This window comes from Numida meleagris, chromosome 2 (genome assembly GCF_002078875.1).
Source record: "Numida meleagris isolate 19003 breed g44 Domestic line chromosome 2, NumMel1.0, whole genome shotgun sequence".
Lineage (NCBI taxonomy): Eukaryota > Metazoa > Chordata > Aves > Galliformes > Numididae > Numida > Numida meleagris.
In genome coordinates, this window is record NC_034410.1 from 18,982,600 (window position 1) to 19,007,045 (window position 24,446).

At 35.9% G+C, this 24,446-nt stretch overlaps 1 protein-coding gene across 1 annotated transcript in view; it reads right to left on the minus strand.

The window, feature by feature from the left end:
- Positions 1–14,304, minus strand: part of SLC39A12 (solute carrier family 39 member 12) — a 34,457-nt gene extending 20,153 nt beyond the window's left edge. The window contains exons 1-6 of the mRNA XM_021387849.1: positions 14,216–14,304; positions 13,353–13,528; positions 11,887–12,239; positions 7,679–7,960; positions 5,061–5,268; positions 2,940–3,142 (exon numbers count right to left, since the gene is read on the minus strand). Of these exons, the coding sequence (XP_021243524.1) occupies positions 2,940–3,142; positions 5,061–5,268; positions 7,679–7,960; positions 11,887–12,156 (963 nt within the window). The 5' untranslated portion in view covers positions 12,157–12,239; positions 13,353–13,528; positions 14,216–14,304. The remainder of the gene's footprint in view (positions 1–2,939; positions 3,143–5,060; positions 5,269–7,678; positions 7,961–11,886; positions 12,240–13,352; positions 13,529–14,215) is intronic.

Sequence of the window (24,446 nt, forward strand, 5' to 3'; positions counted from 1 at the left end):
ATCAACAGAAGGAAGTCCAGGTCATGGTGGGTTCTAAGCAGCATTCCACAGTGGTCAGTACTCAATGGTATTATTTAATGCCTTCATCAGTGTCCTGAGTACTGGAACAGAGTGCATTATCCACAGTCATGAAATCCAGCTGAGACAAAACAACAGATATACTGACAGTAATGGCTGCCGTTCAGAGGGATCCTGACAAGCCATGGTCTTTCCTGAAGGTCAGCAAAGATAACTTAATTGCCCATCAAACAGAATAACCCCATACAACAATAAAGGTTGAGGAAAAAGCAACTGCAAGGTATCTTAACAGAAAAACCCCCGGGGTCCTGACAGACAATGTGAACGAGCCACCAGTGGGCCCTGCTGGCAGTGAAGGCTCACTGCACACTGGGCTCTACTAGCAAGAGCAGAGCCAATGGGTAATGGAGAACGATTACTGCCTTCTGCTCAGCATAGACGGGTTCACATGTTGGCTGTGTCCAGATTAACAACCAGCAGTATGAGGAAGATACTGCACATAGAGAAGTCTGACTGAAGGCACCCAAGAGAGCTAGGAGCAGCAGCAAGGAGGGGCTGATGTTGTTCCATTTGGAGAAGACAAGGCATGCAAGGTATCACATCTTCACCTACCTAACAGAGCAATGGGGAAGACGGAGACAGAGCCTTCTCAGAGATGTACAGCAAAAGAGTAAGTGGCAATAGGTAGTGGTTGCTACAGGACTGGTACAGGTTTCCCAGAAAGACCATGTCATCTCCATCCTTGGAGACATTTAAAATTCAACTGGACATGGCCTTGTGGAACCTGATCTAACTGGGATGTTTTGAGAAGGAGTTTAGAGGGTCCCTATGAACTTAAATTTTCCTGTGATTTAACAGTGAGGAATTTTAAAAGAAAAAGCAAGATCTTATCAGGAAAATAAGTTGTCCATACACACACAAATAATATTTAACACTCATTTTACTAAATGTTCTTGTGAGGGCATGAGGAGCTGCACCTTTTCCAGTGACAAGACTTTGCCTTTTAAGTTGTTTAATGTAGGGAGCCAGACTACTAAACTTCTGCACTAATGAAGTAACTACATATGTACTCCCGTAGGACGATAAAAAAGAAAAGAAAATTTGCATATTCTCATATGAAAAACTGGATAGTTGAATGAATGGATAGATGAAGTTTGTTTCCAAATATATATTTCTTTAATGAGGAATCATAAATGAATCTACAGTTATAGTAATAAAGTTTAATGAAAATTAATATTATTGTTCTTATTAGATCTTCTACTACTTACCTGTTTTATACGCATTTTTAAGATCATACAGACAATGACTTAAAAAGAAAGCAGTGACCTTTTTTCCTGCAATGATGTTTCAAATATCGAATTACAGGTCTTAATCTAGTTAGCAAACACAAGCTGTAAACCAGTCAATGCCTCATCTGTGGCAGTATCTGTTACTCATGAAGCACAGATTTGTGCAGAAAGCAGGAGACAAAATTAGCGACAACACTGGAACACAAAGCCTTCCAATGGAAAAACATGATAAAGAAAATAGATGAAGGTAGATAGAAGAGGGATAGAACAAAAAAGAGAAGTTAGGAATCAATAAAAAAAAAAAAAAGAGAAATTCTCTCCAGCTGTTTCTTTGTGATTTTTCAGCATGCTCTGAATGCTTGGCTCTTTGTTTGACCCACAAGCCTCAGATAATGCTCCTGTGCATTTATCTTTTGATTTACAGTCAGTCTGACAAGTCAGTCTGACAAGTTCAAGAAATCTAAACTTGAGTTTTATGTATTCTTATATTGCTGGAGAATGATTTTGCTTCTTGTACACATATCACAGCTGATCTCTGATATTCATAATTTAAAATTAATATGAAATACATTTAAAGTGATTTTCACTTAAAAATGTTTTGATACTCCAATTAAATGCCTCATGTCAGCTCACCAGTATGATTCTCTTTTGTGGACACTTGGAATGAAATAACCATTCTGAAAGGATTTGTATACCAGATACAAACAAAATTATGCAAATCAATCAGAATGGCATTTAAACAGATGCCATTTGTCTCAGTTCCACATCATAAAATGATCACTCAGCAAAAGTCAATTGCACAACTCTAGGAAGAAGAAACACTGCCTCTGCGTTAAGTTGGAGATAGAGAACTGAAAACAATAGAAAAAATATTAATTGAAGTATATATTTTAAATGTATACATTAAAAAAAAAGAAAAAAACAGTTTCCCTTTTCTATCTGAGGAATGTCCTTCAGTCTAAAGGAAGAAACACAATTGCGATTTTAATCACTGCTATAAAGAACAATTATTTATTATTTAATATTTAGGATAATAGTACTACCACCTGTAATGAACCACCGTCCAACAAACTCCTAAAAGAGGATACTGACTGGCAGCTAAACTTCTATCTTACAGACTTCACATATTTTCTAAATGAGGCTTCTGGACTCCATGGGAGACTAAGAAAAGTATTTGGAAATCCACAATCATCAGTTTACTAAAGACTATTAAAAAGCAAGTCATGTGGAATCTTTACATTTTTTATTTTTCACTTAGTGCAGAACAATCTTTTTCTCAACAAGGTCATGTAAGGGACTATAGAAACTCTTAAAACATGGGAGTGAGAAAAGTACATGAAAACACTGAAGCCAGTCCTCTGTGTCTTGAATGAACAGTGGCTCTCTCTAACGCTAATGATTCTGTTGGCTCTTTACTACCCACTTCCATTACATATTCAGCAGTCTTAAAGTTCTTCTGCCAAACAATATTTAAAATAATATACATATATAAAATAGAATTTAATATCTACATGAGTTTTTGAAATTTGTAAATGTTATCCCTGAAATAACATTGCATTTGCAAAACTTGAACTATTATCACTGAAATACTGTGCCAATACAATAATAATATAAAAACAAAAATAAATTTACCTGATCCCAATTTGTGTTACTCTCATGATCTTTATAATAACCTTTCAAATAGTCTTCTCTTGTATAGTTTGCTTTGATTGGAATATTCCTGGTTCCAGTAACTGTGCTCACCATACCGTAATGGCTTCTTCTGTAACTTTGGAATTGTCCATTTACAGTGCAGGACTTTCTGGCTGTTAGCACATTGAGGAGTTGTTCCAGTTCTGGTTATTTATAAAAAAACAGAAATGTTACCATGGGAAAATACACATTTGGATAGACAGAACTCAAAGTAATTGTTAAAAGTCTTGTTAATTTTAATATTAATTCAATTCATCTTTTTAATGTTTTTCTCTCCTCCATTCAGTACTGCAGGTAATTTCAGTATAACACCTCCAGAAGTTCAAGTGACCTATATACTCAGCATTTCCTCCTTTACAGCACCACACTGACTGTGACAGTTTCAGGGGAAAAGAGAGGTGATTGAAAAGCAATTTATGTTTCATTTAACCATGGGTCTCTATCAAAATTATCTACAAATTACTGCCAAATATTTTCATAACTTTTCTAACTGTTCTGCCCTGGGCAGGTATTCAGATACTCCAGAAATAAAGGTCTTTTATTGGGTGTCCTGAAAGCACCCCTCAGAATGGCATACTGCCTCTTGTACTTTTGAAGTGGAACACAGGGCATAGGATTTTCTCTCTTGTTTGGTCAAGCTGCTAATCTGGAAGCATGCCCCATCACAGCACTGAAGAAGGCAGGAGGGAACCAGGAGCCCCAACCCAAATCCTAGACAAGGCAGGGCATGTATCCCATGGCATTACTGAGTGCAATGGGTGTACTTGCTAATGAATGCTTAATTTTACAATAGGGCATGATCTATTGCACTTTTATTTCCCTTCCATTTTTTTCAGCCTGGTCACCTCCCTTCACCCCTGTGATTTTCAAGATGAAGCCATAACGATTGTTTCCGCAAACCTGAGTTTGTACATTAAGAACATACACATTGATTTCAAGGGAAGTTAGACCAGTGAGATTAAGAATGTTTCCATGCGATGACCCTTTTTTTTTTTTTAAATACTGTTATTCAGAAAAAACAAATGGTATAGTCTTAAAAATAAATCTTAGAAAAATGCTGATGCTAATATATCTTTTTTTTCTTAAACAAACAGCTCTGAACATAGCTGAAGCTAGCTTTGTTTGCTAAATGTAGTCAACTCTAATTTCCATTTTTTTCCACAATTCCACTTCCTTGGTTTTTTTCTTCCAGCTTCTTTTAGGACTTTAAATAAATTGAAATGGACAATTTAACTTAGGTTTAAAATACTCTTATGCTGTAATAAACTACTTAAGAATATTTTTCAGTTTCTACTGGCCATAAAGGAAGGCTTTCTGCTGTCATCACTGGGGACTGGATTTTACCATATAATGCTATTAAGTAGCACTGTGCCCATCTCCATCCATTCTTGTGAGTCAGCTTCTAAGATCTGCACTGGCATTTTTAAAGGAATGGTTTTGCTTCAAAAATAGTTTATGCAAGTGCGATCTAGGAGACCAAGTTTATGGCTTTGTTTTATAATTTACTTCTGTGATTTAATATACCTCTCTGCAAACTAAGTTATAATAATGTGTTCACCTATGCTTAATTGAACATTTTAAGCTCTTTAACCCAGACTTAATGTAATCTTTTAAAAGTGCTTTGAGTATCTTGGAAAAGTGTTGATTTCAGCAGTACTCACAAAGGAAAAGTAGATGTCTTATCATAAGCTTCTAAATCAGTAGGCCCTGAGTAGGTGGTTTAGAACTGTGCATCTAATCCCTCTCCTGCAGGGGTATGTCTGCACTACAGTGTGAGGGACCAGGGTTCTTAATGTGCCCACTGTATGCGAATTATCCCCTATACCTCTAAGTTAGTCTTGTGATGTTGCTGTAGCACGACACTATGCATGAAGAAGCAACACAGATAAGGCCCCAGTGAGACTGCCACCCTCAGACTTCTCAGACTGAGAAGCTGTCATAAATTATGACAACAGTACATATTTAATAACCACAGTAACAATATTTTATATCTCCTAGAGAAAAATCCCCCCCCAAAAAAGAGTTTATTTTCCGACACCTACAGATGAAGAAATACCTTACCTGTCACTTGAAGCTCTGTGGTACTGTTTAAAGAATTGAAAATATATTTTATAAAGAATTCTGGGGAGGGCAAGCTTGCTTTCCCCATGCAGACTCCTTGGAGAGCCAAAGTAACAATCAAAGCAGCCAAGCGTGGAAGAGTGTTTTCATCAGCACCATCTCTGTCCATTATATCAGCGTTTTTCTCCAGAGTACTCACATCAACACACTGAAATCAGGAGAAAACAGCATGAAGACAGCCCTGGTCACCTCAATTTAAATAACAAGAGTGACAGGAGGAGTAAGTGGAGAGAATGCTTTCCAGCCAGCCAGAAAAAAACACTGAGGTTAAAGCTGTAACTGACAGCAGGACAGCAAACGAGAAACAGAGGACAGTTCCAGGGGAACAGGGATAGAATGAAAAAGGCTTAAATTTTACTCCGTTTCTAAGGGGAAGAAGTACTGACCTTCATTCATGTTATTCCTGTTCAGTGATATTTCTGCTACTCCTGTGTCATGCTCAATTACCTTCACATTCCAGAAAGTGGCAGAAAAGTGAGGAGCTTTTGTTAAGGCACAAGACATTGGCCCAAATAATATGGATTTTAACTCTTATTAATCTCAGACTTCAGAAAGTATTCTCTCAGTGTTTCCCCTTCCTTATTTATTAAATGAAATCAATACTTTGTTATGGGACAATTATACAGAACAAAACGGAAAGCCACTATTATGCAGATAAAGGGTGACTTCCTTTTCAGGTGACCAAACAGGTGCTGTAGACAGTTATGTACATCCGTAGATGTGGATGCAGGCAGGTCTGAAATGAGAGGCAGTCTACAACTCTATTTGTTACCTGAAAACATATCCCTTTATTTCCTCCAGTTCTGGCTTTCTTGTTCATTTTCACTGCAAACATTTGGGGTTTGGGAGAAAAGAGAAAAAAAAACAGTAAAAGTTCATTTATCTTTTCTCATGTCAACTAAACTGAAAAGTCAGATGAGCCAGTACAACAATCGTCTGTTTTACACATGCTTATCTCTCTCTACACGTGCCTTAAACACTGTGGAGTGGAAGCTAACATTTTTTTTCCTGTCAACGCAATACAGTTTCATTTCCAGAACCCAAAATTTCCTCTCTCATTTCAAATAACATACTCGCTGCTGTGATTGAGGATACTTCCTATAAAGTGTAAGCACATAAGAATACACTAAAACTGCTTTTCTTCTATCACTATTGTGCAGAATAGGCCCTATTCCATAACTCAAGTGTTGTGATTCTAAGCATTAGAAAGTCTATAATGTTTTGAGTATCTTTCATTTAAACAAACCAACCAACCCTCTTTTCCCTCATGTCAGTAGTAAAGCCTGAGTTACTCAAGAGATTTGACAAATGAATATACTGCCAGTGCAAACAAACAGACTGCACAGCAAAGCACTTTATGGATTGCTATTCTAATCTCGACATGCCAAATATCCACTGGTGCCTCTTTATATTTGCCCATATACCATTGGATTTTTTGGAAATCAGCGCATTCACCAAGACCTAGAATCAAATATATTGGTCAATGAATAATTCATGATGGGGAATGATCACACAAAGAACACAGAAAGAAGAACTGGAGGCCTTCAGTGCTCGCTGCTCAGCCAGGACTCCTTGCCATCCTCTGTTTGTGCATGAAACTCCTACTACAGTGTGGTGCAAATTAAAATTCAATGACATGAAAAAGAAAGGGAGAAATTCAAAGTTTGCAATAGACCACATTTAACTTAATATTATGAACAGATCTAAAGGGCTTCTCACAGCACGTCAACCTGTACTTTAGTAGTTATCTAATCTGAAAAAACCTTATTTTAATGCTTTTTTTATAAGGAAAAGAGTAGGGTTTTTTTAGATTGTTAACTCCATAATATTATTCTATAATTTTATTGGACTTGAGATAAGGAATAGTGTAGTGATAAAACTTGTTGCATGACTTTAAAAGTTGAATGTACTGAGTGTGTTCTTTATTTTTAAATCTTAAATTTAAGCTTATCCGTGTCAGTCTTACTGCAAGGCATATTCATGCTCAAAGACAATTAGGTATGTGTCACAAATGAATGAGCCCTTCAGATCTTAGGGCATAATCTTCACTCCACCCCACTTTGTGCAGACATAGAATCTCATAGGATCTCATCACAGCAAACAGATGTATCATTTTTATTCTACAGCCAGACCAGTTTTAGAACTGCTCTGCTTTATACCATTTACATACAATTCCTAGTAACATATCTATATTAATTAGTAAGACCAGGTGAGAAAAGTATTTTCTGTCCTCGAGGCAAAGTGCAAGATCTTGCAGCTATGCGGCTACAACCTTTTCCATCTACCTTAAGCAGAGCAACTGTATCATATTAGCTATTGGGAATGGTCCCTAATATGCTATTTCCCCAACTACGTCTCAGCAGAATCTATGGAAGTGTTAGGTAGTACGTGCCAAAAAAGCAAGTCAAGGAGAAAGCTAGCATTGGACAGCAGGTACACTAAAAGACTGTGCTCTGTTATTTGCCAGCTGTCTGCAATATAGACACGATGCTTGAACTAGCTTAAAGGAACTATATCAGCAGCAACTATAAAGGTATTTTTACTTATCCTTTCTTTACCTGGGTTTCAGGAGTTTTAAAATGTTGCTTTACTGCAGCCAAAATGTCTTCTGTTTCATTCCGCGAAAAATAATAACAGTCTTCATCGTGTCTTAAATTGAGCATACTCTTTAGGTAAAATTTATAGTCCTTGCTACTCAAGTTGAGTTTTGAAGAACACATATCTCTATGATGAAGAATGTAGTAGAGGAGAACAAGAGAAATTCTCTCAAATACTTCTTCACTGAGATGATCTTCTACTTCTCCACCAGCTATTAGTAACATCACATCTGGTTCAAGGCACTGTGAAGAAATTAAAATAAATGGAAATTCAATTCAAGAAACACATTGCTGGTCAGCTGTAATTCAACTAGACAGGATAATAGGAGAATTCAACTCTAAAATACAAGGGATCAAACCTAAGACTCCACAGATGCAGGCTGATGGAAATAGAGGAGGGCACACGTAATTCATTTCAGTTCTACGGGCTGCAATATAACACCTTGTGTCTTTCTTTTTTTTTTTCCAGAGCCTCTTCTGTTTTGAAGAAATGTTAAGCCTCCAAAGGATTTAAGATTTACTACAAAACAGGAACAATTTTTATCAAAACTTCACTACAGAGAAAAGAAAGTCTTCCACTGGTTTCAACAGATTTTGTTCCTGATTAAAAATATATTAGATAAGGCCTACTGCTTAATCATTCTATATGGGCTTCTGCTATATGACAAAGACCATATCTGGACCGCAGTTAATTCACAGTATGTGAACAACAGTTATATCATTTTTGACACATTGTTAAGAGAGTTAATTGACCCTACAGCCATATGGCTATCTTTATTTTTTCTCAATCCATTCTGTTAAATGGAACAACTCAGTGTGCAAAGACAGTACAAGTTCTCAGCATTATCTGGTCCTCTAAATGGATTTCAAGAGGGACTGAAATGAAATACTCACGCTGTGCATGGTTTATGGTTGAGCAGACAAAGTTATATATATATATATAACATAATTATATATATATATATATATATATATATAATATATGTAAAACTCCAATTGCTGTTGATGGAAAGACAGAAACTTTTGCCTGCTCAAACTGAAGTTAGCCTTTAAACTAAGTCAGAAAACCAATAGAGCTCTGTATCAGGCCATGGAAAATAAGATAGTGAATTCCAGAATGAGGAGTCTTTCTTGAAGAGATCCCATAACTATTGTCATTTACTGTGCAGCTATTTTTTTTCCAGCTGGCTCTTTCCAAGCACTAAGTAGCCATGTCAGCTAATCTCAACCGTTACGGTAGAGCAGTCAGACTGTACATTTGTGAGAATAAACTACAACACATGAGAGAATCATAATTACACTCAAATTCACGAGTCCTAAACAGAACCCCTGTTGTCATACTGAACTGTTTATGGCTACAAGTATAATGTGTTGGTTGGTGTGGCTCACCTTGTATATTAGTTCATTTTCCTACACAGAGGCAGCGTAGAATCAAACACATATTGTTGTGTTCAGAAGACAGTGTTCCCTGAAGGAATTGAGAGAGCTGCCACTTTTTAATATAAATAATTCCAGCAAAAATTGACACAAATACTCAATATAATAAAAGAACTGTGGGTGGTAATGACCAAATTAAATATTTATACTCATAAGTAAGCTCCATTTTAATATGATAAAAAATGTGATCCACTGTGCCCTGACTAAATTGTCTATCGAGGTCTAGAAGTCTAATTTTTTCCAGTGTATGACTCTGAACATTAATATTTGGGCTAGGATAACATAGGTACCCTGTTTACCATCCTAAAGACCTCAAGTTGGCCAGCTAGTATTTTCAAATACCCAATAGCAATACGAAAAAAAAATATTCTATATGTACTGGAATAATTTCAAAGGTTTCTGTAAAATTTCAAAACCCAGTAGGGATAAATTGTAATCAGTGAGTCTTTTGTTTGTTCTTGCAAGGAAGATGGTTGAAAAGTAATTTTTTTTTTTTTTTTTGGAAGGTATCGGGTACATTGTAAAAAGATGCAGTTCTTATACTGTATATGGTCAGCCCACAAAAAGTAACAGTTAAGGAGATATCAAGAGAACATAAGTGGGTTCATCACTAGTAATTTTGCTGTTAGGAATATTTTACAGGCAAAACAACCTGCATGATCTTGGTTTAGAAAAGCTTATTTGCTATTGAAAATCAGAGCCCAGGTTTGAAACTGGGAACAGTACCCTGATTTTCTTTAAGAGATCAGAAGTTAGAAAAAAACAAAGCATCTCTTACTGTTGCAAGAAATGCATACCTTCATGTGTTTAAGAGATAAAGGAATGTCAGATGCTGTTTAAGAGCCATCAGTCCCTGCCTAAAGAGTCTGGAAGCCAGTATGTAACAGCAAACCAAGAAGGAGTCTAAAAAATTGTTAAACTTCGTTGCTTTTAAATATCCATTGGAGACATCATTAAAAAGGAAAAATAAAAATCTGCAACCAGAGTCATCTGGTATGACTGGAATCCTGGATTTAGAAGGGAAAGCTGAGTCTGAAATCAATTAGTTATCCTCAACACTCATGAGAAAGAAAATGCCAAGCTAAGGTGGAGCATTCTGTTTAAAATTTTGGAGATCTCGAAAGGCCGCAAAAACTGTGAGAAGCACCATCTTGGCTTACCTAATCTTGTTAAATCATCTTGGAAGACCTCAGCACAGCACCATGAAGACTGCATGTAACTGAAGATGCCGGCTCTCACCCTCTGGATTTCCTATAGTGAGCTGCGTTCCTAGGCATGCAGGACGCATGCAGTATTACTAATAAATCCAGCACTGAAATGTACTGCAAATGGTGAATGCCCTCATGTTTTTCCCACAGAAAATTTCCAAGATGAAGCCTAAAGAGATAAAGTAAGCCTCAGCAGAGTTTCATTTAGATTTCTTCCATTCAGGGACACAGTGGTTATACTCTCCAAATAAAGATCACAAACGGAAGATAAACGATGGCAATTCAGAGAAGCTAAAGACAGAGGGAGAACAAAGCCTAGCCCCCTGTTTTGAAATGATTAGGATGCATCTATACCCATTACTATTTAAGACATTCTCACTCTTAATCTGGGTCCATATTTACAAACACTGAGAAAATCCCCTGTACAAACTCCTTTTGTTAAAACAAACAAACAAAAAAACCAAAACCAAAACAACGATTTAGGGAAAACTAGACACCTACACTACTTATATAAGAAATTTCACACTGGGGCTCACAAGAAAAATGGGAACATTTGAAGGAAAGGACAGCTATGTGAGTAAGCATCCTCTGCACAGGACGAAAATATCTATCTTATTGGCTCGGCTGATTACCAAGAATGGTATCTTCTCAAAACAATCACCTATATGAACATCCTCATCATTCTAACATAAAGAGATGTTTGGCTGTATGTAGGTCACAGGACCAAGCCAGAGCTGGAGTAACATTAACCAAGGCCAAGACCGACCAAACCCTTTGTAGCTCCTTTCAGCTAAGTTGCTCACCTGTCTCCCTCCTGCCACAATATGTGATCTTATTACTCTCATTCCTTTCCTTGTCAAACCAGGAATTGGCTCTGAAAATAGTCTCAACTCAACTTGACAGCCAAGAGTTCTGTGGAGCAGTACCCTGGACTGTTTCCAGCTTCAGTCTGGATTTGCAGATTCATCATTCTGCCTTTGATTTTCCTTGACTCAAACTGCTTACCAAAAACCTCCCCAAATCTTCAGTACTTCAGTGAAGCTGCAGATGAATCTGCACAAATCCTCTCACCTTTATTTTTATGAACCAAAACCTACAATGAAGATAAGTGACAGAACTTCTCCCTAGTTTTTACCTGTATCTTCCACAGTGGAAATTTTCTGCGAGCCAAATTCAAGCTCATGCTTTTATAGTTAGATCAGAGTGAAACAGGAAAATCCTTGTTGGAAAATAAACACTTGAAATCTTTAAAGGAAAGCTATTACTGTTATGTGACTGAAGTATGGAGTTTTTAAGGCATACTTGTCATGTCTGGAACATCTCTTCTTTACAAGATCAAACAATTAGCATTAATAATTTGCAATGAAATGATTAAAGTGGGAACTATCAATTTTTGGCTGCAATGAGTGATATACATGATATACATGTTCAGGCTTTGTATTTAGGATGGCTTTACTATAATAAACAACTTTAGAACTCATTGAAGATTCTGTAAAAATATCGCTCATTAATTGAAGCACTGACCAGATTACAATCCTCTTGCATGCCATAAATCCGCTGTGGGCACTCAGCTCTCTCCAGCACCATTTTGACCAGTTCTCGTGAGTGGTTTGTGTGGAGCTCAGGGTTGTCAGCTGAAAGAAGGCGTAAAACTTCCATCAGATAGCCTCGGCTGGGAGCAGAGCTGCCATCCTGCCCGTGCTCTTCCCCATACTGTCCTTCAGCAATAAGCACGCTGAGCAGGAAAGCGGAACATACCACCCCAAGAGCCGGGTGCTTGCTCAGAAAGCACATCTCCTCTTCCTGCAGCGCCTGAGCTGCACTGAGTGTTGGAGTGTTGTTTGCACTTCACAGCTTAAACTCGAAACCTGAGGAATCTGAATAGTAAAGGGGAAAAAAACCCCAACCCCTTAATTAGTGTGAATGCAATATGTTTGAAAGGATTTATTAATTGGTTGGCTAAGCCGATTTGCAGTGACAGGCTGTTTCTGAACAACAGGGAGCCTGTAAGGGCTTTACAGCCCAGAACAGCAGGAAACTAAGACAACTATGGCCTTAAAATTTCTGTAGAATTACCAATAAGAGATTGACTGAAACTGCTTTTCCCTCCTCATACAAATAAAGTGTATGGTTTTCATTTCAGTGTTATGGTATTGCATTCACTAATAATCCTCTTCAGTAAGAACAGGAAAATACCGTAGCTTTCACTTTCTTTCCATTATGAAGCAGGTTTTTAGTAGCAAAAAATATCTGTAAATAAAGATTACTACTCTAATTCTCATACCAAAGTACAGTAATTATGTTAGAAAGCAGTGATATAGAGCAAGTTTCATTTTCAAAACACTTTATAAATATTACCAAACTCCAGCTATACAACACGAAACAGAATGATCAGGATATCCTTAAAAATCAGTGACATTTTATGATCAGAGGAAAGAGTTACAAGACTGAGGTCATAATTTCATTCATAGAACTCAGGAAACAAACAAGACAAACACATCGTGAAAAGTTCAACTTTTTAAACTCTAGATGCAAAACACATTTTGTATTATAAATCTGTCTTGACACTCTCCTTCCCAATATCAGACTATACCATCACCTTTGCTTTAACAACAATCCATCCCAGTACAGAAGAAACACGGAAGAGTTTCACTTCTCTTTTCCACAATGACTTTTTCATTCTATTGATTGGCATATGCTGGCAGCAACAGACATTTGTGGATGACAGTGCACATGCATTAAACAGCCACACACAAGATCAGCATTTTTCAAAGTGCAATATGATTTGTGTGTTTTGTTTTAAAAGAAACCAGTTAATATAGTATCTAAAAAGAAAAAACAAAACAAAAACACCACTGAATCCAAGCTGGCATTCACTCCTAACTAAAGTTACTAAGTTTTAGATGCTAGGAAATCTTTTGGTATATAGATAAATATTACTGTTAGCATTGTTATGGGGATACATTGATTTCTAAATATTATTTTCTTACCTTCTGAAGGGAGAAAGAATGCTTGTGTATCTAGCTTTGTGGCCTTTTGAATCCTCAGAAGTACTTAGCTGCTGGAAGTCCAATGTTTTTAAAATTCTTGATGGTGCTCTGGAAGCTGGAGAGGATTAGTTTATTGCTGCCTTGAAAAGTTTTCAGTTGCTATGGAGAGAGCCGCTCTTAAGGTAACAATGGAGGTGGACAGGAATCAGTACACGTTCTTCTTGGCAAGTTCTAAGCATCACATTATTGAATGTATTTCACATACTTCTGTAGTTATCATTTTATGTAAATAGTGCCTGCTCTACTCTAACAAATACAAGATGTGTAAAATCTACTGAAGAATGTAATTCGCTACATGCAAGCACCCTAACTATTCTCTGCCATGTTACATTAATGGAGCAATTTTATAATATACTTAAATTTCTTTTTAAATCAAAACTTTATTTCCTTTTGAAAATACCAGAACAGAATAGAAAAAACACATTTTTAAAGCACTTCCATTAAAAAAAATATATTTTTTTTTCTTTGGGAAACGCTGTCCACAGAGAACAGTCTCTTTCATCTCTTCTCATTCTGTACCACACTCACACCAATTATAAAAGCAGGGACAGCTCAAACTGTGGTGCAAAAACATTCCCCTTCCCACTCTGATTTTCCTGAGGGGTGCTGTTGCAACATTGACATTTATGTCACCACGTTGCTACTGTATTATTGCACTAGAATATAGAGAAAACTGATGACTGACAGATTTCCACAGTGACAAGTACACCAGTCATATCATTCTCCCACCTTCCAAACCTTCAGTGTAGTAATGAATAATTAACTTTGCTCTTCAAATCCTGAGAAGCAGTAAGGCTGCTTACCTTACCAGTATTAGAAACATCGTGGTTCTCTTTAGAGCTATACGGACACAATCCTGGGTTCTAAAATGCCAGTAGTGTTTCCTCCAACGCTGTCAGCTCAAAGGGAACAATCTTGCATTAGTAAAGCTGAGAGCTGGCAACAGACATTGGTGCAAAAAAATAAAAAAGAAAAAGAAAAGAAAAGAAACCAACAACAACAGCTCAAGTGAAGTAAAGAAATGATGTTCTCAAAAACACAAAGTACAGGTATATGGAACAATATAAACTCTTTTTTTGTTACATGAATGACTGAAAAGCAGAAAGTTATAACAGGCATCTCTAGCCTTTACGTAATTTGCTCTGTGAAACAAATCTAACTATGTTCACATTTGTTCCACTAATAAAAACAGTTCCTCAGAAGATGTGAGAGTAGCTTCCAACACTTAATTCTGTGGATTGCTCAATCTCAGAACAAACAAAATATGTTTATCTGTATATCATTTGGAATTTTGTATATAATTACTAATTGAAATGAAGAATTTATTCCATCCAGTTAATGTGTATAAACAGAGGATGAATTGTTTCAATTTGCTGAGAGAAGCTAATGTTTAAAAAAAACACATTTTATGTTTTACTACTACTGAAAGATTGAGAGAAGATTTGCATAACAATACTGGCAATATCTCATTACACAGTGATGGTAACTAAAGGAAACATTTAGCGTATTAAAAAGCCACAAATGTCAACTGGTGCAGGGCACTATGATTTCAAAGAAAATTCCCTTTTTATTTCAGGCTAAGTGTAGTAAACATCCTTTTCTGGCTTGCAGATGAGTTTCCCATTGGTGGCAAAGTTACTGATGAAGACTCAAGCTTCCACTTCTGCTTTAACCCTCAGTATCACAGCATTGCCTCTGCTTTCAGTCATGAGCTATCATCAAGGAATTTTTCTGTCTGCATGACTCTTGGAGTACCACTTTTTACATAATTTCTGAAGCCAACTGCTAACTCCTTTTTTTTTTCTCCAAACTCTTCTGTAATAGCATTATTACCCTACTACCAACCCATGCTGATACTGTGTCAGCAAACAAAATTGGACAGTGATAAAAACAGAGCCATGTAATTAGATGCCTATTGAAAGTGTGCTGACAAATAGAAAGAAATAGATTCACAGATATAGTGAAATGACTCTAAACCTCAAGAAGCAACTATAACTAATATAATTCTCTCATTACTTATAACAGTCTCTCCCATTCTCGCTTAAATTTAATTGCATGTCTTTTGGTGATTTTTAATAAAGGGGAAAAAACCCAGTGATGTTCTGCTTGCTGTTGAATGATCATGTGTATGGAGAAAAAGCTCTCAGAGATACCACAGAACTAGGTATCTCCAATCAAAGCAACTTGCCCTTCTAACACAATGACAGATCAAAACCAGAGGCATGGAAAACTAAAAAGTGTCATTTGCTTCTTTAATTTGATTCGACATTTAGTTCAGGACCATCTCATGCTCAAGCAAGGATCTGACGTCAAGAACTTACACAGATAAGTCACCATTTTTAATCAGTTTGAACTTGCATCACGGAGGTATACTTGCAAGAGAGTAACAGATTGCTGACCAACACTGCTAAACATCCTAGTAAAATGAATATCAGAAGAGATAGGAATGTGACAAAAATGGGAACTTCCCAAAATTCATATTTTATTTCATGTTTGTGTTCATGATCTCAGACAAAGCACATCTTCATGCACAAGCACTATCTTTTATGACTAAGAAAGCTCACTTGATAATGTCCCAAAAATTCCATGACTAGAAGTGAAGGCAATTTCCAAACAGCATAATCAGACATAGAATATGATAAGCACATGCAGCAAGCTCTTTTCAGTTACAGGATTTTCAGCTGTTTGGTTTTAAGTGAGCCAGTAAGACTCACTGCAGCTTGTCTTGTTTCTCCCACCTACGCACCTGCTGCAAGAACAAAAGCAAGTTGCCCATTCACAAATGCCATGAATAACTGCACTCTGTAATTTACTGTTTTTCAAAGGATCAGTGAATAAATTATATGTGAATAGGAAAACTCTCTAGAGGACTCACTGAGAGATGACAAGGACATTCTCATGAGCTCTGTCAACATGGCAAGCCACTTAATTTTATTTGTACAGCAGAATAGGGAGAGGATGTAGGCATCATTTTAGCAAGACCCCCGCTGAACTTCATATCTTAACTGAGAAACGTAACTATAAACTCTTATTCCTTAAATACTGTATAACTTGTTTTGATGGACTAAGCAAATGCGGTTTTTGCCCTTTTATTAATCACAGCAATTTTGGCAAATAGACAATTCTGAAGTACTGCAAATTTCCCCCGTGTTATTAATGTGATGTGTGCACATTACTATAATTACAGCCATAGGCAGCATACTGACATATGAAAGGACTATATTTTGCAAGAAATCTAAGTTTAATTTCTCTATATAAAGTATCCTTGCCAATGAATTAATGCCAGAGTACTTTAATAAAAAATATCAGTGCTTTAAAATTACTACAGCCTATTCAGCTTCATTGGCCTCACATGTCAATCCCAACAATATCATTATATATATGAGTGCCAATTAATTAAAATGACTGAATTCTATTGAAATTATCTGAGATACGTATTAATATGTGAAACTATATTAATGTATATCTCTGGAACAAGCCTTATATTCATTCAGGATTGATAGATTCACGTGTTAGCAGAAAGTTTCCTCAGGGAGACTTGGAAATCTATTTATAATAGACAAAAGGAATTCATGGATTACTCCCGCTCTAGACCAGCAAAGCCTCTTAAGTTTTGAGAAGTGTACCTTCAGAAGTATTTTTTCCACATACTGCAGAAATAATTCTTGAGATCTATTGTCCTTGTATGTTCCTGGCATGAAAATTTATATGGGTTAACAAAACATTATTTTGTATGGCATGTGAGACCTTCTTAGGTCTCATTAATTGCTCTCATCTTACCACAAACTTCAATCTCATGCAACTATCACACAAAGCTATCACACCTGAGTGATAGGCCATGAGTTTGGAAAACCTTGTAACACTCAGCTGAAAATAATCAAGTACAAGTATTTGCAACAGTATCACTTAATGTGATTTTGGTTGTTATTTTAAGCTCTAATTACTGATTTAAGGCTTTTACCACCCAGACAATCTACTTCTAATCAGTACCTGTAGTCTCCCACATACTGTTCCAAGAACTGTATGTCTTAATTTTATATTTAGTTCTAATTATAACCTATTGTGGAGAAAACAGTAGCAGAAAGTATTAAACTTGTCTTTTCATCAAGACAGCAATGGGAATTTTAAAGTAAATAACGCTTTCAGTTTTTGAAAATCTGTGCCCACAAGCTACTTACCTTGCAGATGCTGCATATTGTATAACTTTCATGCTCCCTTTGTGAAAAATATCCTTAACTTTAACATTTAAGTCTCTTTTCTTTATATTTGTGCTTTTCCGTTTTGTCTTTTTTACATAAATGCTACGTTTATTCATTTTTTTTCATTGCCAGTGATCTTTCTGTTTTCCTTGTTTTTTTTTAATACGTTATTTGATGGCATTATATTTATATTGCTATGTATAGAAGTACAATTAGAAAAAAAAAGAGATTACAGTATAAATTACCTTATGATGTTTGGACAGTTGATAAAGGAAAATAAAGGATTGTTTTGTCAAAAAAAAATTGCTACAATTTTTATTGTACCCTCTTTTAAAAGTTACTTTTTTTTACAAAAATGTAATGGCTGCAGAATTTGTCCCATTTCTATTTAACATATCTATCATACTCATCGATAATCACTCTCACTTTATTTTTAAAAACTCCCGCTCCCAGTTTTGCTCAGTGTTGTTTCCAGCTTCACAGAAAGAGCCTTTTAAAAGTATCGCACGCATGAACTCACACACAGGTCTGGAAAATCACAACTATGATGTTTAATGTCACTTTCCACAACTTAATTGAGCTTAAAGTGAGTATTCATTAATGACTAGATCTAACAGCTAGATGTGGTTAAACTACATCTAACAACACACAATCTGCAGCTCAGTGTAAAGTTCAAAGTAGCCAAGCAGAACAAGTCAATGCCTGGCAGTTGTTAGCTAGCAAAAGAAAGCATTAAGTGGATTAGTATGCAGAGTGTTGGTGCATTGAGGGAAATTTTTAATTAACTCTCTCTTAAGAAGTTTGGTTTTGGTTTTACTTAGAATTTTATTTTACTTTATTTTCCAGAATCCCTGATAAGAACTGAAGATGAAGCTGGGGCAAATTTATTCAAGAAGAAAACTAAGGTTCTTTATACATCGGTGGCAAGGAGAAAAAAGGGAGGTGGGAGTTCTGGATTTAAGAACGTGTTCTCTGTACACAACCTTAGATGAAAGTCTGGAGAATGGATGCATCCAATGTACTGGATTTCCTCCCCATTCTGAGTGATGAGTCTCCTTGTATTGTTTCTCTACATCTTTTTGAGTGACACAGAACGGTCTGACTAGAAAATCCTGTCTAGTAAAGAGAATAAGCATAAACTCAAAGACTGCCTGTCTGTATTTTAAGATAACTGGCTGCGTATTAACTTCAGTTTGCTCTCCTACTGCTGAAACAAAAATCTGAGAGATAAACCTGCCAAGACCATCTTTACTGTCATTTTGAGGGAGGGAATTATGTGCATATGAGAGAGAAAAAGAACACACAGTGTTTCCTCTTGGCATTCTTTACATTACCTCTTCTTTAAGACACCCATAAGGTGGTAATAAATCTCTCAGAATGCAAATATACAGCTGTGTGCCTATTAGTTATTTTTTTAATACAAAACATCAAACTTTCAGTAAAGCCGTCACACTTGCCACTACTTGCCACTCTTTAGTCTCTGATCTAATTTTTTTCTAAATAAAATGTTTTCTAAATAAAATAGATAATATCCTGTCCCAGAGAAGCTTCGTATCGTATGCCAAGCTTTGTATCATATGCCAAAAATTTATTTAATCTCTTTAATCTTTTTTTGAGAAAAAAAAATTAGTATTCATATAAGAATATTGTCTCCACTATTTACCTTTTTTCCCTTATTTTATTTATATTTTTTCTTCCTTTAAAGAGGGTTTTTGTTTGTTTGTTTGTTTGTTTTTGGTGTGATTTCCCATATTGAAAAAAGGAAACGATGCTTAAATTGTCAAGATCTATGTGCGTAGGCAGGATAAGCCTTATCCAAATTTGGTGTGTATAAAAGTCTTTATATAGTCACTCTAGGCTCCCTGTACAGTGTCACTAGAAGAAAGAGACCTTCTAAGAGGCAGCTCATCTGGCCTATTCTAGAAGACTACTTTTGGAAGAGAGGAATTGTACTCTACACTTAGTGATTGTGTTTATAACTTCCTTTACAGTCGAGAGCCTGCAGCAGTTGTCTCTGTTGCAGATGTCTGTACCATCAACTACATTTTGCCAGTTGAACCCCTCCCTGACTTTACATGAATTCCACTCGTCTTCCATTCCAGCAAGTCTTGAACAATTTTGCCCGTTTCAAATATATTTGACAGAGGAGGAGCAGAACCCTCAAAGATATTTTATTTCTGCAACTTTTCTGCAAAACCAGGGACCAGAAGAAGCAATCTACTGCATTGTACATGCAGGAAAGATGCAGATGAAAGAGCTATAGACATGAAGGAAGTCAGCAGAACAATGTTATGAATATCATAAATGATCTAATTCAAAACAAAGAATCCAAACAAAAGATATAATTTGACACAATCAGTATTCATTAGATTTTCTATTTGTTTGCTTTAAATGGATTTCCATTCATTTTAATCCTCGTGAAAAATAATTCACTAATTTAAAAGAATTATAACAGGATATGTAATAAAGCAATCCATAATACATTGCATCTTTGGAACTAGCAATTTACAACCTCAGGAAAAAAATAATCCATTTGTTAATTCAGAACCAGATTTTATTTAATTGTTCAAAGAAACAAAAAACAAGGTAGGAAGTTCTGTGACCTTTTTGCAATATGAAAAACATAAGTTCTAGCTCTAAATTTAGAAACTAGATATGAAAATAATTTTCTTTTATTAATCAAAATAAATGCTGCCATGAAAGAAAAATGAAATAAAAGTCTTAATTCTGGACTTATTTAATAGTTTCTATTTTTATTGCTTAAGTTATATTATAATAACGAAGATAAAAGTAGACATATAGTAATCGCCTACTTGATAGGCCATTTTATCATTGCTGCCCTCTGCTGTATGGAACAACTTCCAAGTTTCTATTTCATACACTGGTGAATGACTAGTTCTAGAGACAGATATTCAAATGTATATGACAAGACTGATTTTGTTTATTCCTTAACTTTCACTGAAAGATCTGGCAACAGAAAAATGTGGATTTTTAGTGTGAATTAAAATTATTATCAAGTTAAATATTAGTTCTAATATTTAGAAGAAACATATTCTCAAATTTGTTTTGTAATGAATTTGATCTATTTCAGCAGATAATTTTGACTCCATTAAACAAGATGCAACACACATTAACAGTAATGTCTTGATAAATATTATCTCTCAATAACTATTATAAGTAATAATAATAAGCAGTAAAAACAGATTAATATCTAACGAGTAGTCTATGAATTTATGACTTTTCTGATTCTCCAAGCACAGTTTATGTCCAATACTTCTGTTCTCTGTTTTTTTTTTTTTATTTCCATTTTTTAATGCATACATGCATCCATCTGTTTATCTCAGGAAGAAGTGCTATCCTTCCATTTCATAGTTCCAACAAGAACCCTATTTTCTGGGAAGACACAATGTGCACTCCAGGACAAGCCAAAATATATAATCATGAGTGAATATACCCTTGCAAGCACATCCTCAAATGTGTACACATCAAATTACATTTCTCTCTAGCTAAAGAAAACAATAGAGAATTACATGAATCTCGTCACAGATTGTTAATAGTATCCAAAACCTAAACAAAAAAAAAAAAAAAAAATTACGTTCAAGCTTGAAGCTTGGTTTAGCCTTACCCCAGTAAGTTAGCCAGAATTTACAAATATGAAGCAGTTTGGAGGATATCAGCTTTCTTGACATGGATTTTCTGAAGAATTCCTGGCTTTATTGAAAAACCTGCTAAAGGCATTATCTGACCTTATTCTGTTTAATAAATCTGAATATTTTTCATTACTTCTTGTCTGAACCATATGAATATAAGAATGGGAAGTGAAATGAAAGGAATATCCAAAAAGACATAAAGAGAGAGGTCTGTGAGGGCTATGAAATGCCCCAAAAGCTCTGAGGAAATGTTTCACCTAGCTCAGTACTCGATCTCAACAATAGAAGTTATGAGACAGTGCATGCAAGTCTAGCACTGTCTGCTTCGCATACATCCCATTTAAAATTGGATCAATAGCAGTTGTGTATTCATTTTACTCACAGTCTTCCTGATTTTTTAATCATCAGCAATACCACTCATAAGTTTTTCCCAGGCAATATTTATGTTTTTTTCTTTCAGTTTTTGTCCTTCAGACCGTTACTCTATTCCAAAATCATTTTACTTCTCTTAGTATGTGTTCTAAGCCCAAGTCCTTCCAAGATATGGAGACCACAGCTTCAAAAATACCAAGTTGTGGGTAGTATACAGCAGTCTTGAGTAGCTGAAAGTGAATATTCTTGATTAGTTTCCAGAAGAACTAACCGAACCCTTTTGTTTGCACAGGTACTTCTTAGTGAGCACTGGTAGCAGGCATTTGATTTAGTTAGTTCCTGGAATCAATACATTGTTTTGTAAGTCATGATAACCTTGGTACTGATGCATAAAGGCAGTAATCTGCAACACTACTGCCCTTCTCCGACACATTCTTTATGGTACTTGGCTCTAAAAATCAACACAAGGAAAATATTTTTGAGATAGGTGTGGTAGATATATATAGCATGACATACACTAAAGTTTATGATTGGTGAAATCAACAGCTTGAAAAAACACACATTTATTTCCAAGAATCCAGTCCTACAGCTTGCTCATTGCAATAGAAAGTTACAGGGAGTTGCCTCTTGCTGGTGACACCAGAGTAAGCTATAAATACAGATTCACATAGCAACTAGTTCAGCATTTCAAAGGAATTAAGTGATGAATTCTCACCCAAATTTCAGCTACAAATAAATGTCTCTTGGATTCACCATAACTGTATATGAATAATGCAACCTCCATTCCTGCAGAAAATCTTGATTCTTACCATTTTGTTGATGTCTTAGGGAACATTATCTGCAAAACATTATTCATTCCACACAACACTCAGTTAGCTCAGAAAAATCAAAGTTTGTATTACCTCCTACTGCGTGCACCTGTGGAAAATTACTAGAACGCTTTTGTAAAAATAATTATTTATAATCCAGATATTTTCTACAGGACTTCGTAATTTTTTAAAAAATAATGCATCGTCCTAAACTAAGTGCAAATGCTCATTTCTATGGGATAATGTTCAGAGTTGATCACTGACAAGTTTGATTTGACAGTACTCTCACCAGTTTTCCTCAGGAACTGATGCTCTTTTGAACTATTTCTCTCCCTGTGTCCTTCTTGACAGAACTACAGCACTTAATCCTCCCCCAATCCTGAGCTTCATATTTTTCCAAATGCTCATTGTTAATATATATCTAACCTCCTAAATGCAGTCCTCGGTGCACTTAGTAAATGTCACGTCCCCAGACTGGAACTGTCAAACTAAATTGCCTATTTTCAAGCTGTTTACAGAGAAGTAATTTTCTTTCTAAGCTGTTGTATTCCAGGTTTCAGCTAGCTTCATATAAACACAGTCTGCTTTTGTTTTTTTTTCTGGCTTTTTTAGCAATGTATTGCATTTTTTACATACGAGTCATTTGGAAACACCATTATTCTAAAAGTAAAAGGAATTAAAATAGTGTTTGTGGTGACTCATGCTAAACATGAGTATATTGTCTTAAACTGTTTATCTTAACAAATCTTAACAACTGTCTCTGTTCCAGTTGTTAGCAGATCAATAATAACATAGGAATAATTTAGTTAGATTTTTTATATATAAGCCAGTGACAGCACATCATGCTGACAAAGGGTTGACATATGCTCCACAGATAAGCAAGTCATTACCTGGTGAAGTTAAAAGACATCACTCATTGCCTCAAGAACGCACAAAGCTGCTTTAGATATATGATTAGTCTTATACTTTCCATGATCTTTGAATTTATACCTGAACAGGAATGGCCAAGCTAGGAAATACTGAACAGACACAGATGTCATCCTACAATCTACTTTAGTCATCCTGGCTGACTCCATTGGCTAGTGGTGCTAGCGTAACGTATCCAATATATTACTTACATTATTAACATAGCTCAGGAAAGAGCTGCTCTGGGGTGAGCCAAAATAAGAACAGACCAGCTGTGGTTTGTTCAAGTCCACCTCTCGTTGAGTTACATTTTCTTATTCAGCAGCATGAATTCCAGACACTGTTTACTAGCAGAACTGACAAGCGCCATACATTCAGTTCACAGACACAGGGTGAGCTATGGGCCTTCGTGACAGTAAATGCTACATGCTAGAATAGGTGGAAATGCTGGCAGTATTAGGTAATACCTATCTACTTTAGGGTGGTGAAACTGAGTGAATACATCAATGGAGCCAATCTCCATTCACCTGCCTAAAAGCATAATCTTTGCCTGTGTAAAGACATTGGCCTATCTTTCCCTTAGTGGTATTCGTGTTCATCATATAAAATTAAAATACTCTGTTGTTTGATAGGGGCACACTGGAGTAATCACTGATGTAATTTTTAAAGGTTCATCAAAAAATGGTCATTCATGCTTTTAATTTTGATGGTCCTCTTACGGTGGCTATAACCTTCAGAGTTCTGCAGAAGCTCAGTGTGGAATCCTGGCCTCACCTACAGGTAGGAAATTGGAGAAGACAGTGACAGTCTCTCATTACATTTACTTTAAATATTCACATGAAATATGAGTTTTGAAGTGTGCATTTCTGGCCTTGGCTGTAACACAAATTGGGAACTCATCCACGATAGTATAACCCATGACCAAGAATCTTAAACTAAATGTAAAACATCTTCATAAGCAGTCAGTTTAATAAAGAATCCACTCAATGGAGAATGGAGCCCTTAAATGATGTTTCACAAAGGATGATATGTGAAACATTAAGGATGAGAACAGCATAATAAAAATTCATCATCCAGACAAAGAATTCATTTAGAGTT